General features: G+C 34.7%; 1 protein-coding gene across 1 annotated transcript in view; it reads left to right on the forward strand.

Annotated features, from left to right (window-relative positions):
• necab2 (N-terminal EF-hand calcium binding protein 2) overlaps positions 1 to 14,701 on the forward strand; it is a 140,736-nt gene that overhangs the window by 4,624 nt on the left and 121,411 nt on the right. The window contains exon 2 of the mRNA XM_067389316.1: positions 5,557 to 5,581. Coding sequence (XP_067245417.1) covers positions 5,557 to 5,581 — 25 coding nt within the window. The remainder of the gene's footprint in view (positions 1 to 5,556; positions 5,582 to 14,701) is intronic.

Below are 14,701 nucleotides of genomic sequence, written 5' to 3' on the forward strand. Positions count from 1 at the left end.
GACCCTTCACCGAGAGTTTGATTGACACGCGATCTAACAAATCATAACGCCAAATCCGCCATTTTGTCTGACAAAGCAGTCAGGAGTTAGAAGATTAATCTCAGTGGACTTGTACTTGAAAAATGGTGTGTACTGACGTCTTTTCGCGCTTGAAACAACATTCCTCCTGATGTTCATTGATGTTTATTTGATGCTATGAATTAACTGGTAAGAAGAGATAATCGGTTCACGAGCTGCTTGAGCTGAGGCGCTACAGTGATCTGTCACGACACATTAAAGAGCCACAAAACGGTTTTTATTGTTCGAATTTCTTAAAAAACTTACACAGGTTGAAAGCTGGGACTTTGTTTAATATCACAAGTAACCTGCTCTGTCTTATCTGTTGACGTGTTGTCAGTGTCCTCTTTGCTCCGCGATGTATTTTTCACTGCGTGTTGTGTGACAGCGCTATGGCTTGTCGGAAAAAGCAACAGTAACTAAGGGGGGCAAGTCTTTGCTAACGGTCAATTGCAATATTCATTAAAAAAAAAAAATCGCAATATGATTATTTTGTCTGTATTACACAGACAAAATACTGATCTGCACGGATATCTAACTTATAATAAATACAGCAAAATTCCATAAAAAAACAGGAATTGTCAAGTTTGATTTCATGGTGACTTTAATGTACATGTGTGAGAACAGATAGATGATCAAATGGTAACTGCACACATGACATTTACTAAAGACTTCATCGCACTATTGACTTGAACTTTAAAAAACAAATATACTTGGCATTTGTTCAGGGAATTGGATTTGAGCCAAAGCACAGAGAATCAATCTAACTGACTTAGCAAGTCTAAGTGTGAGTCCACATATTATACAATTCCATTCATTGACTCACACACTCTCCATTCAAGCACTCTTTATGAATCTTTGCCTAATACCTCATTCTCTTTCACTCATTATTTTATCTCCTTTTGTCAGCACAAAGAATCAGTGTTAGTAAGGGTCTTTTAGCGTCCATGGGCCAAAGAGGAACTTGGAAACAAGCGTCACTGACGTAAAATAGTGCCTTATTTTTTATGCGTTGTCTGGATTTGGTCCAGTTGCAGTATTTGATTTGATTATTGTTCTGCTGGATAATTAGACGGTAGTTTGGTTTACACTCTCTAGTTGTTCATTGTTTTGTAGCTGTATTTTTTTTTGTATACAAATACATATTAACCATGAATAGCTGTATGAATATGTACTTTACTATTAATTTAGTTTCTCTCACTGTGAGTGTAGCTCTCTTTTACCAAATTGTAGCTTTGTAGTTCAGTGTTTCAGTGTTTTTTTTTTTGTAGCTGTCCCCTTTTCTTGTCATACAGAGATATATCTTCTGAGGTACAACAAACTGGGTCACCTACATTAAGTGACTTCGTATTGTCAGACCGTACAAATGGTATTTAACAACCTCATACCTTTAGTGCATCCCCTTTATTCTAAAACAGTTAATTAAGTGCCCTTAACTACTATGTACTTACATAAAAAAATAAGTACAATGTTCTTATTGTGTTCATATTGTTTTGCAAAACACTTTTGCTGCTATTGAGGATGAATTAGGCACAGGTTTGGTGGTATAGTTAGGTTTAAGGGTGGGTTAAAAGGTAAAGGAAGGGTGTAATTATAGATGTAATTACATGCATGTATTTTTAAAATATAAGTATAATGTAAAAACATGTGTACAAACGTATGTTTAGTTTTGTTATTAGCATTTAACTTTTTTTTTTTATTCGCAGTCCACAAAATCAGAACACATATGCGGCAACCTATTTTTGGGTCATGACCTACCAGTTGAGAACCACTACTAGCGATTAATGCTGCAGTCACTTTTGCTTTAAGATATAAAATGGCTAGGAAGATTAAATACCAATAGTGCCTCTCGAGCGCTTTGTAAAGTACATTACAGTATTGATCGAACATGGCTAATGTCGCTGTTCCTACAATCACTCTCCCCTTTTAATGGCCAAGAAATATGCTTCTAATTCAAAAGAATGAAAAAACTCCATAGTTCTTGTTCTACTGCAGATGTTTCAGTGGTTGTCCTCATTTATCGCTTCTGTGTTGCTTTTGAGTTTGTTCTGTGATGGTGAAGTATCCTGACAGGTGTAATGCTGTTAGCTGTCAGGAATGAATGAAGCAGCTGGCTCATCCAATTGAGAAGTGATTTAGCCCGTCAACAGAAGGTGATCACTCTATTGAAGCAGATCAAATTGTGCACTGTCAATACGTGTTTCAATTATTGGATGTTCGGCACATGCTCCTTCTGAGACAAAAACATGCTTGTCCAATCATAAACATGCACCTCCATGCTAGCTAGTGCAGCCATTACATTTAACATGGACATCCAAATCTGATCACAACGAATTCACGCTTCACTGCATTTATTTATTTAGAAAATGAGAAAGGGTGAAGGCTGAATGTATCGACTGCTGTAAAATTAGCCCGTAGTGAGTAACACTTCCCAGCACATTCTATTGACTTGTGATTTTCCTCTGTTACAAGAGTGTCTTAAGTGGTCCATTTCACATCTGACTGGACAAATGTGATCAGGTTGCTCTTACAGATACAGATACAAGTTCAACCAAACACATCGGCAATATACAAACTTGCTTAGTCTTGATTAAAAATAAAAGAAACTTAAAGGTTATAATGTCATTTGTGCTGGTGGTTTTCTAAATGCAATGGAAGGATTCATTGCACCATGTAGGTGTGGGCGATATGACCAAAATCTTATATCACAATATGAGTAATTTTATTTCACGATAAAGATATGTATCATGATATAATGCCCTATAATGCCCCTTTTATAAGTCTCTGGTGTCCCCTGAATGTGTCTGTGAGGTTTCAGCTCAAAATACCCAACAGATAATTTATTATAGCTTGTCAAATTTGGCCCTATTTTTTTAGGAGTGAGCAAAAAACATGTCGTTTTTGTGAGTGTCCCTTTAAATGCAAATGAGCTGCTGCTCCTGGCCCCCTTTCCAGAAGAGCTTTAACATCTTGTGCTTTGGATACTCAACAACAACAAAGCTGGAGAATCTCACGCAGTCAAAATGACGATTGTCAGTAACGGTGTTCAGGCTTGCATTGTTCAAACCTTAAAAATCGATTTCTGTAAAAGAAAATATCTCCCTTTTCATTGAACTTTGCAGATGCTGTTTATGCTCAAACAGCATTACATACTAACTAAATTTAAATTTTTTTAATCATAATCAAGGACCCCTTTAAATAAGGTTTTTATGATATCAAAATTTTAGTTATCACCATGTTCAATATCACAAAAACTAATACTAGTAAAAAACTGAAGACAAGTAAACAGTGATAAAGGACAAAGAAACTTATTTCTAGCATATAGTAAAACAAACTACAATAAAACGAAGACACAAATGAAATAGACCTACCTGAAAAACTAGCACTAGAAATAAGAAATACTACACAAATTGTATAATCATGAATGCATTAAAAACACTGCATAATCCTCACTGTGTAAATTAAATATACATTTATTCTTATTCAAGTTACAAAAGTACGGAAGAGGATTAGGGCCAAGCAATAGTAAAAAAAAAAAAAAACTATCTTGAGATTAAAGTTGTTAAATTTAGAGAAAAAAGTCGAGATAAAATGTTGAGAATAAAGTCATTAAATTACGAGAAAAAAATCGTTAAATTTACAGAAAAAAGTTGAGATAAAATGTTGAGAATAAAGTCATTAAATTACGAGAAAAAAGTCATTAAATTACCATAATAAACTCTATAAATTATGAGAAAAACTTCTTAAATTTAGAGAAAAAAGTCTAGATAAAAGGTTGAGAATAAAGTCATTAAATTACGAGAAAAAAGTCATTAAATTACGAGAATAAACTTGTTAAATTATGAGAAAAAACGTGTTAAATTTTGAGAAAAAAGTCGATATAAAATGTTGAGAATAAAGTAATTAAATTACGAGAAAAAACGTGTTAAATTTCCAGAAAAAAGTCTAGATAAAAGGTTGAGAATAAAGTCATTAAATTACGAGAAAAAAGTCGTTAAATTACGAGAATAAACTTGTTAAATTACGAGAAAAAACTTGTTAAATTTAGAGAAAAATGTTGAGATAAAATGTTGAGAATAAACTCATTAAATTATGAGTTTATTGTCAACATTTTATCTCGACTTTTTTTCGAAATTTAATGACATTTTTCTCGTAATTTAACAAGTTTATTCTCGTAATTTAATTACTTTTTTCTCGTAATTTAATTACTTTATTGTCAACATTTTATCTCGACTTTTTTCTCGAAATTTAATGACATTTTTCTCATAATTTAACGAGTTTATTCTTGTAATTTAATGACTTTTTCATCGTAATTTAATTACTTTATTCTCAACATTTTATCTCAACTTTTTTCTAGAAATTTAATGACATTTTTTCATAATTTAACGAGTTTATTCTCGTAATTTAACGACTTTTTTCTCGTAATTTAATGAGTTTATTCTCAACATTTTATTTCAACTTTTTTCTCTAAATTTAATGAGTTTTTTCTCTAAATTTAACAACTTTAATCTCGAGATGGTTTCAATTTTTATTATTGCTTGGCCCTAATCCTCTTCCGTACAAAAGTGATACAGTCAAGAGCACTGAGAGATTTTTTTCTTTTTTTGTTTGATCAACATTAATGGCAGACGACTGCAGGTATATTTGGATGCTGTCACCTTAAGACCGACTGCACGGATCCAATATACTTGTGCGTTTTCTTTCTCACGTTCACTTAAGACATATGTAAATGACTGTGTTTACTTGCAAAGACGGTCACTTTGAAACATAAGTATGTGAATTTAACCGTTCAAACCCAATTAGGTGGAAAAAAGCACTTGGTTCAGTACTCACACGCTCTATGAGCAGCAGCTTTATGTGCGCACGTCTCTCAGACAGCGCTGAGAAACAGTCTCTCAGACAACATGCGCATATAGCGAAATAAGTTGTCTTTCATTGTCACTTCAACTTTTTAAAATCACTTGTTTTTTAACCGCAATGCTTAAAAATTCATGCAAATGAATGATAAGCTTTCGTAAAACGTGTGTATCACAGCAACGTCACGTGAGCGTAACCGTGATAGAGATCATAGTCCAAAATCTCTACAGGTTGACAAATTTCTACCGGTTAATCGTGTCTACCTGTATATCGCTCACCCTCAGCACTATGTTAAGGGCTGAGGTATCATGCAATTGCAATGCAAACAGCCTAACTATAGAACCACCCCCTTCTTTTCTGAGTAGGTTGAATGACATTGAACCCTACAGAGAGACACTTTTTAATTACTTTTATCCATCTTTTTTCTAGTCTCTGCAGTCACTATCTTAAAATATTTATGTTGCTGTATGTACATTTAAGATTAGTTTTAGAGGAGCTTAAGAAACTTTGATTAGCGGTTGATCAAGTTTTTGGCTAAATAATTTAAATGTTTAGGTGAATTACAATGATTACATGAATTAAAATTATTAATAATTTGTATTAATATACTGTATTTCTGTGTGTGTATGTGTATCATTTCAGATTTTCCGGAGAGCTGATAAGGATGGTGAGTGTAATCTGCTTCATATCATATCATGTTAAATCATTCATGTGAATATGATTCTCAGACTCTGTTCTGTTTTTAACAAGAACAAAATTGTTAAAATGTTTGAGTTTAATAAGATGTTTTACATTTTTTTGGAAGTCTCTTATGCTCACCAAGACTGCATTTATTTAAGAAAAAAATACAGTATACATTTAAAAAAAAATACATATAGTAAATACAGTACAATATTTAAAGTAATGCAGTAAATATTAATATGTTTTCTAATTTAAAATGTTTCAAATTTAATTTATTCCTGTGATGCAAAGCTGAATTTTCAGCATCATTACTCCAGTCTTCAGTGTCACATGATCCTTATCAATGTGGAAAAAAACATTAATTTGAATTGGAAATATTTTGTAACATTATAAATGTCTTTACTGTCACTTTTGATCAAATTAATGTTTCCTTGCTGAAAAAAGTGTTATTTCAAAAGTGTTAAAAATCATACTCACCCCAGACTTATGGACGGTAGTGCACAGAATAAAATACAGCTATTATAGCTTTATACAACACTGAAGATCTCGACCATCTGTACACACGGTGCTGACAGCTGAAAAGACAGAAAGTGAAGAAACATTCCAGAAAAGAAATGTGCTGCCTTATGCATAATCTTTTAAATAATTCCCATTTGCTGGGATTATTAAAAGTTCAGTTCTTTTTGTTCTCAGATGCCTGACCAGTATGATTGCTGCACGGTATTATAACATCGCTTTAGTGAGATATCATCTGCTAAGAAAAATCAATGCGTAATGCACCAACTAATGATTACATTTGCTGGATGTTCTAATGTGTTTTCTTACATTACAGTGCTAATTAAATTGCAGCAAAATTCCAGATGTATTTACTAATTGATTTTAGATTAGTCTCATTATGCAAATTAGCCTCTTTATCCATATTCATACCCTGTGTCCACAGAACAATTATGATTTTGAAGAGAGGCAATGTTACATATTTTGCAATGCTAAAATTCATGTACTGATTAAGAAGATTCACATTAACCTTTAGTACATTTCATCCAGTTGTATTGTAATATGTTTTCTATATGATTAGTGATTCCCGGTTAGCCTTGAGCTCTTGTCCGTCACAGACATGGTCTCAACTTTTAGTCTGAGATGAAATAAACAAAACATTTTTTATTTATTTTAGCTTCCTTTAAAAAGGAAAACTCCACACTGCAAAACTAGTTATTGCAACTGGGCTTAAAAGAGAGTTGATACAAATAGCAGAGAGAGAAAACCTGCAACAAACCTTGTTAAAAGGAGTAGTGGCTAGTTGATGTGTGATGCTAGCGCCGTTTGTGTTATTTTTAAACCACTCCCAGGGGAGCAGCTTGGTTACAGTTTTAATGAGAGGGAGAGAGAGAGAGAGAGAGAGAGAGAGAGAAGGTGGGGGAGAAAGAAAAAACAAGAATCGGGACCACAGGAGATAGGTGCCATGTTTTGCAACACTTTGGTTTTCAATCACACAACAGTTTAACAAGAAACAAAGCACAGCAGTCGAAATTGCCTCCAGCGTTTAAAGCTAAACTCCTAGGAGTGAAACATTATTATTCTCTGCATGCATTAAAGGGATGGTTTTCCCCAAAAATATATTTGGCATCTTAGACTGTCATTTTAAACCTGTATTTATTTTTTTCCACAAAACACAAAACAGAAATTTTCTCTTTTCATACACTGACAGTGTCATGTGACGACACATGAAACTGTCAGTTTAATGAATATAATATAATATAATAATATAAATAAATACACTACTGGTCAAGTGTTTTTGAGTTTCTTAGGGGCTGTTTATACGACACCATTTTCAATTAAAAACGGAACTTTTTATGCGTTTTGGCTGTTCATTTACATGACAACGGTGTTTTGGGGCCCTGAAAACGCAAACTTTTGAAAACAATACCGTCTCAGTGTAAACTACAAAAATGGTGACGTCATGCGCATGTGTATTACATGTTCAGTCTATAGGTGTGTAGTTTTTCTTTACAAAGTGACATCACCAACTACTGGCTTGGCAGCATAATACAGCGTTTTAGTTGTTTTTTTCGCGGATCCGTTTGACAAAGTTGTACATGAAAAACACAAAGGAAAAACAATTTTATTTTTAGTATATTGTTTTCGTGTAAATGAGCCCTTAAATTTAGCAAGATAACTCTTATACTCTTTTACTAACAGTAATATTGTGAAATATTGTTACAGTTACTGAACAGTTTTTACTATAACATATTTTCAAATGTAGTTTATTCTAGTGATACATTAGAATGATTTTTGAAGTATCATGAAGATAACTGAAAATTCTGTTTTGCTGTCACAGGAATAAGTTACATTTTAAAATATATTAAAATAGAAAAGAGTTATTTTAAATTATAATAATATTTCACAATATTACTGTTTTTGCTGTATTTTTTATATTTTTTTAGCATAAGAGACTTCTTTCGAAAACATGAAAAATAAATAGAAACTATAAATAAAACTACTTCATATGACGGCACAATATTCCACACCTTCTAAAGTTTGAATCGATATGGTGCGTAATGACAATTTTAATTTAAGTTAGCTATTCCTTTGAAATACATGGTTTATGGATCAATTTATCTTCCTGAATAAACATCATATTGAGAGCAAACAACACACAGAGTGTCATGCCACCCCGCCGCATGTCTCTTACTGCAGGAGTTATTGGTTACATCATGCGTGTGGAGCAGGCAAAGAGAATCATTAGCGTCTGTTGTATAGAGGAAATTACATGCTCTTTTGGCCTAAGAGCTTTTATGCTGGCTTGGTCTGCCAGGCTCAGCCTCCTGCTTTTTGATTACCAGGACTGTGACCATAAATCTGCAAGGGCTGTTGACATGAGAGCAGACTGGCAGAGACCTGTGTGACCCATCGCCTTATCTGCATGTGCAGTTCGCCCTCCTAAATATATCACTCAGATTAAGGGAGAGAAAGAGCAATACGGGTACCTGTAATGGAAATTTAATTGGTTCTTTCAGCTGTTTTAAATTCTGTACTGTTACTCTGTGCAGTGTTTTTCACATCTAAAAGATCTCACAGGGATAGAGAGAGAAGAGCTACAGAAAACAAAAATGAGGAAGATATTGGTGGCTAAAATGAAACATTTAGTTGTTTCAAATTACAGAATTGATGTGTGTCGTGATACAGGAAATTTTAGCCCTTAAATAAACTTTATGAAGGACCAGTCAGTAAATGGAATAATGTAATGTTTTACATTGTGTGGGGCAACGGAATCAGCATGAAAATGTAACCTTGGGTGACGTCATGAAACATTTAGTAAACATATGGCGAAAATATAATATCATGATTTTTTCCAAGCAGGATCACAATCCACAAACGTATCACATTTGGTTTTTAAGACTGTTTTGCAAGTCACTGATCAATATAGTCAAACTAATATTAAAAAAAGAAAAAAGAATCACAGACAATTTAGGCCAAAGTAGAGTTGGGTGGTATGACCAAAATATTATTTCACTTTATTTTATTTATTTATTTTATATTTGTTAACAAAAATGCAAATTACAAACAGTAGGACAAATGCAATGTGCGGTACAAAAGAAATAAACAGTGCTTAAATTTTTAAACTACGTGAATTTTACAGTAGCAGTAAGAAATTGAATAAAACAAATGTAAAAAAAACACTACATAGACTTCACTGTATGAATTAAATATAGACTGATTCTTATTAAAGTTACTGAAGTTATTCAGTCAAGAGCAGTGAGTGACTTTCTCTTTGTATTTTGTTGTTTGAATAACATTAATGACACAGGTGTATTAGGCTGCTGTCACTTTAAGTCCGAATGCACGGATCAAATATACTGATACACATGTGTATCATAATATACTGACACGCATCCAAAATGTTTACATTCACTGAAGACATAAACAACTGTGTTTATGTAAACCTTGTGTGTATTGGACAGTTTAAGTGCAATAAGATGCAAAATAGAACTTAGTTCAGTACTCACACACTGTGTGACAGGCTTTTAACTTGAGTGCCACGTTTTTAGAACGGTATTGCACAAGATCCTGCAAAAGACATGGGTGCAATAGTCAAACATGTTTGTCTAGTGCATGTTTACATAAAAACAATGGAAAAGCAGCACAGTAGATTGTAAAAACACATTCTGTGTTAACGGCCCCGTAGTCTGATTCAAACTGAGCAAACAAATTTGAGGCTGTTAATCCTTCTCTCTGATTCATTCAAAAGAAATCATTTCATAAGAGTCATTTGTACGCAAATCAGTCATATCGGCTCGTGCTGTGCAGGAAGAAGAACTTAGCTTGCACTGTAAGGAAATCATACAGTATGTGACGAAGCCGACTTCCGACTGTCATTTTAAATGTCACAACTTTTGTCGCAGCTAATTTGTGGGTTTGAACGTATAATGTGAGCTTCTCTCCTCTACAGTACTCTCCCCCTCTCTGCTCCAGATTTGCGGGTTCTCACTGGCAGTAAATGAGTGTTTACGTGTGTGTTCACTGAAAATAAACATGCTGACAGCAGCCTCCCGCACAGCATGCAAGCATCAAGGCTTCCCTGCTCTAGATCTTATGAATCATTAAAGTAAAAATGGCATGATGGGTAAATAATGTCTCAGGTTAGTTCTCAGTCATGAATATTCCTGGAATTAATCTTAAAGTATGTTTACTGGATAGATTTGCTGATGAGAATGTGTATTGGTTTTACTTCAGATTAGTGTGTACTTTGTGTACCTTCAGTATGGTCCTGCATAGCCTCATTAATAGTGGAGCTTTTGGACACCACATTTTTGTATCCTCCCGGGGCCGACTCTGAAGCCATCACCACAAAGAACAGCAACACATGTTGTCTCCTATTTGGATCAATATAGATGCGCATTGCTTGGTTCTTTTTGATATTTCATCATGCTTCACTTGTTTGTTTGGTTGAGCAGCTTTGTTCTCATGCAAAACAAGCAGAATGTGTAAGCCATTTAGTCTGATTAAACTTCAGTTTGTTCAGTATTATGTCCATTTGCTCCCACCCAGAGCACTTTGTATTAAATGACATTAACATTAGTGTTGTATAAACTGCCTCAAATATAGGGTAAGATGGGGGAGATGCCACCATTAAGATGATGTACATTTACATTTAAATTGTAACATATTTTGATAGCATATAAGTTTATATGCATGTGCAGGGTAATGATGCCTCAGCCAGTGTGTTATAAGGGATATAAGAAAATGTAAAATTATTCAATTTAGTTGAATAAGAAATAACCATTGACAGACAATGCAGTAAAAGGTAAATCTATTCTATGACTTATATACAGGCAAATGAATATTTAATTGCCCATATTTGAAATGAAAATATGTCATAATAGCAACACTATGAATTTGAATTGAATAATTTCACTCAATAGCCTATAGGTTTTAATGAAAAGTGAAGATGTCTGAAATTTCCATCCAATTCGTTAAATTATTGAATAATAACCTCATGAATTATGATACACTAACGTTCAAAAGTTTGGGATCGGTAAGATTGTTAATGTCTTTAAAAGAAGATTCGTCTGCTCACCAAGGCTACATTTATTTAATTAAAAATACAGTAAAATCAGTAATATTGTGAAATATGATTACAATTTAAAAAACCTGTTTTCCATTTGAAAATATTTGAAAATGTAATTTATTCTTCTTCTATTTACTGTGTGTTTTTACAAGTAACTGTTGTATCTGTTGAGCATCTGTGAATGCAATAGCCTATCAGAGGTGCTAATCAGTAAGTTAGTCAGAATCCACTTAAAACACCTGCAGAAAACGCACAAGGTTTTGTTTTGTTCAACGTGAGCCGCACGCTCGCGAATCCTTTCATTGTAACCAACAAAGTGAAAACACAATGTAAATAAGAGATTAATTGTACAATTAAAGGCAAGGCAAGGCAACGCAATTGTATTTGTATAGCACATTTCATACACAATGGTAATTCAAAGTGCTTTACATAAAAAAGAATAATAAAAATAGAACATAAGGAATAGAAATAACAGTAAAAACAAAGAATTTTGCTATTTGGATGGAAGAGCTAGGAAGTCTCAGGGAGTTTAGGGATAGTTCACACAAAAATGAAAATTCTGTCATCATTTAGCTACTCCCCCTGAAGTTGTTCCAAACCTGTATAAATTTCTTTATTTCTTTAAAGGTGCCCTAGAATGAAAAATTAAATTTACCTTGGCATAGTTAAATAACAAGAGTACAGTACATGGAAATGACATACAGTGAGTCTCAAACTCCATTGTTTCCTCCTTCTTATATAAATCTCATTTGTTTAAAAGACCTCCGAAAAACATGCAAATCTCAACATAACACAGACTGTTACATAACAGTCGGGATCATTAATATGTACGCCCCCAATATTTGCATATGCCAGCTCATGTTCAAGACATTATACAAGGGCAGAACGTCTGGATGTGCACAGCTGAATCATCAGACTAGGTAAGCAAGCAAGAAAAATAGTAAAAAATGGCAGATGGAGCAATAATAACTGACATGATCCATGATATCATGATATTTTTAGTGATATGTGTAAACTGTCTTTCTAAATGTTTCGTTAGCATGTTGCTAATGTACAATTAAATGTGGTTAAAGTTACCATCATTTCTTACTGTATTCACAAAGACAAGAGAGCCGTCGCTATTTTCATTTTTAAACACTTGCAGTCTGTATAATTCATAAACACAACTTCATTCTTTATAAATCTCTCCAACAGTGTGTAATGTTAGCTTTAGCCACGGAGCACCATCAAACTCATTCAGAATCAAATGTAAACATCCAAATAAATACTATACTCGCATGATCCGATGTATGCATGCAGCATGCATGACAAACACTTTGTAAAGATCCATTTTGAGGGTTATATTAGCTGTGTAAACTTTGTTTATGCACTGTTCAAGGCAAGTGCGAGCTCCGTGGGCGGGGAGCATGAGCATTTAAAGGGGCCGCAACATGAATCGGCGCATTTCTAATTATGCCCCAAAATAGGCAGTTAAAAATATTAATTAAAAAAAATCTATGGGGTATTTTGAGCTGAAATTTCACAGACACATTCAGGGGACACCTTAGACTTATATTACATCTTGTAAAAAAACGTTCGATGGCACCTTTAATATATTGTTCTGCTTTGTTTTGGTCTGTGCAAGACCACACTTTGCCAATTTACCCAATAGTATTTCGCCACCCCGGGTTGCCAGTCAGCGGAAAACACATGCAGCGAATTGCAGCCATGGAAGCCAGCGGACAAACTGGGTCAGAAATCACAGATTCTACCCGACCTAAAAAGCCTCAGCATCCATCTAAAAATCTCTATGAACGGGAGCATATTAAAACGCAATATTAACTCATCATAATTAAATAAATCAACTAATTATCGTACAATAAGTCTGTGGGCCCTATTTTAACGATCTGAACTTTGTAACTTTGTGGGCGGGTCTCGGCGCTGTTGCTATTTTCCCGGCGGGATAAATGGCTCTTGCGCCCGGCGCAAATCTAAAATGGGTTGGTCTGAAGTAGCTTCATTATTCATAGGTGTGGTTTGGGCATAACGTGAAATAAACCAATCAGAGCGTCATCCAACATTCCCTTTAAAAGCAGGTGCGCAAGTTCCATTATGGATTGCTATTATTATGGCGTATTTACCAGGCGCACGCCAGGAGCGGTTCACAGCCGAGGAGACTGATGTTCTTGTAAGAGCAGTGAAAGACAGTTGTGTTGTATGGGGATGGGAGAAACCCACCCAAAATAGCGTCGGTTGAACAGGTTTTTTCACATCTTCGTGGCACACCACAATGATTTCCGTCATCTCATGTGTTAATATTTTTTTAGTGTAACAATTTATGATTTGCAAAAATAACTGTTGCATCTGTGTAGATTACATGAGCAAAGTGTATGCGCGTTGTGCACGCTATACATTATGGTCAAGCATGCGCCCTTAAAATAGCATAATGAACAACGTGCAACGCGCCACTGACTTTAGACTAGGTTTTTTCTGGTCAGTGGCGCAAGTGTTTAATGGAATAGCAAAATAGTACCAGGGATTGTTTGCGCCGGAACACGCCTCCTTTTTTGCGCTGAACCGCCCAGGGAGCGCAAGTTCATTCACTAGTTTAGCGATGTGCTTCTGTGGAGAGAAAAGCGCGCTTTGTGCGGGTGGAAAATAGGAATGACACATGCGTCGGTGTACAAAGTCAATTGCGCTGGGTGCAAGATAGGGCCCTGTAAGTGTGTAAGTCTCATTGCCTTCCAATATCAATTGAGCCCGCTCCTGTTGTGTGTCTTCAAACTGGCAACCTGCAAGTCTGAGGAGAAGGGGGTGGGGCAAACAATATTTTGAATTTGGACTGCAGTACCCATTTCAGCCACTAGCTGTAATTCTTACATAAAGCACCTTTAAGTACACTGCAAAGTTGACAACCAACCGTATTTAAACTGCAGTGATTGACAGTGATAACCAACGGGCAAGACAAAATGGGATAATACATTTTATATCCGTTTTTGCTCTGATACCGAAATTGATACAGAGAATCACAAAATTGTACTGGTATTGTTACCGACTACTGAAATACTGGTACCACGACAACCCCACTAGTAACAACATGCCACTAGGGGCCTTCTGTGCCAATTCTGATGGGCCAATCTGATTTTATCTTTTCAATTCAAAATAAAAACTATAATTTTTACTCCACAAATCTAAAAACATTAATGTGCCCACAAATTCCTCAACCTTGATATTCAACATAATAAAATCTCACAAATGTTGATATTCAGATGAAATGACAAAATTAAAAATAGTGTATCGATTCATTAAAGGTGTTGAGATGAGATTTTGTGCCATCTACGGTTGGATATTGTTACTGTCACTGTTGTAGTACTCTAGAATGTCAAAATGAGTGCCAGAGCAGTTCAATTGTACTAGCTATATGTAACTGTTTGTTAAATTCAATGGCTATTCTTGGCTTTTAGACCTTATACCAAAACGCACATTTATGTTGTTGGCCCGTGGAACATGAATATATGTTTGAGGGATCTTTGCACAGCATGTGCTTTAGCCTACAGTGGG

Source organism: Chanodichthys erythropterus, chromosome 7 (genome assembly GCF_024489055.1).
Source record: "Chanodichthys erythropterus isolate Z2021 chromosome 7, ASM2448905v1, whole genome shotgun sequence".
NCBI lineage: Eukaryota > Metazoa > Chordata > Actinopteri > Cypriniformes > Xenocyprididae > Chanodichthys > Chanodichthys erythropterus.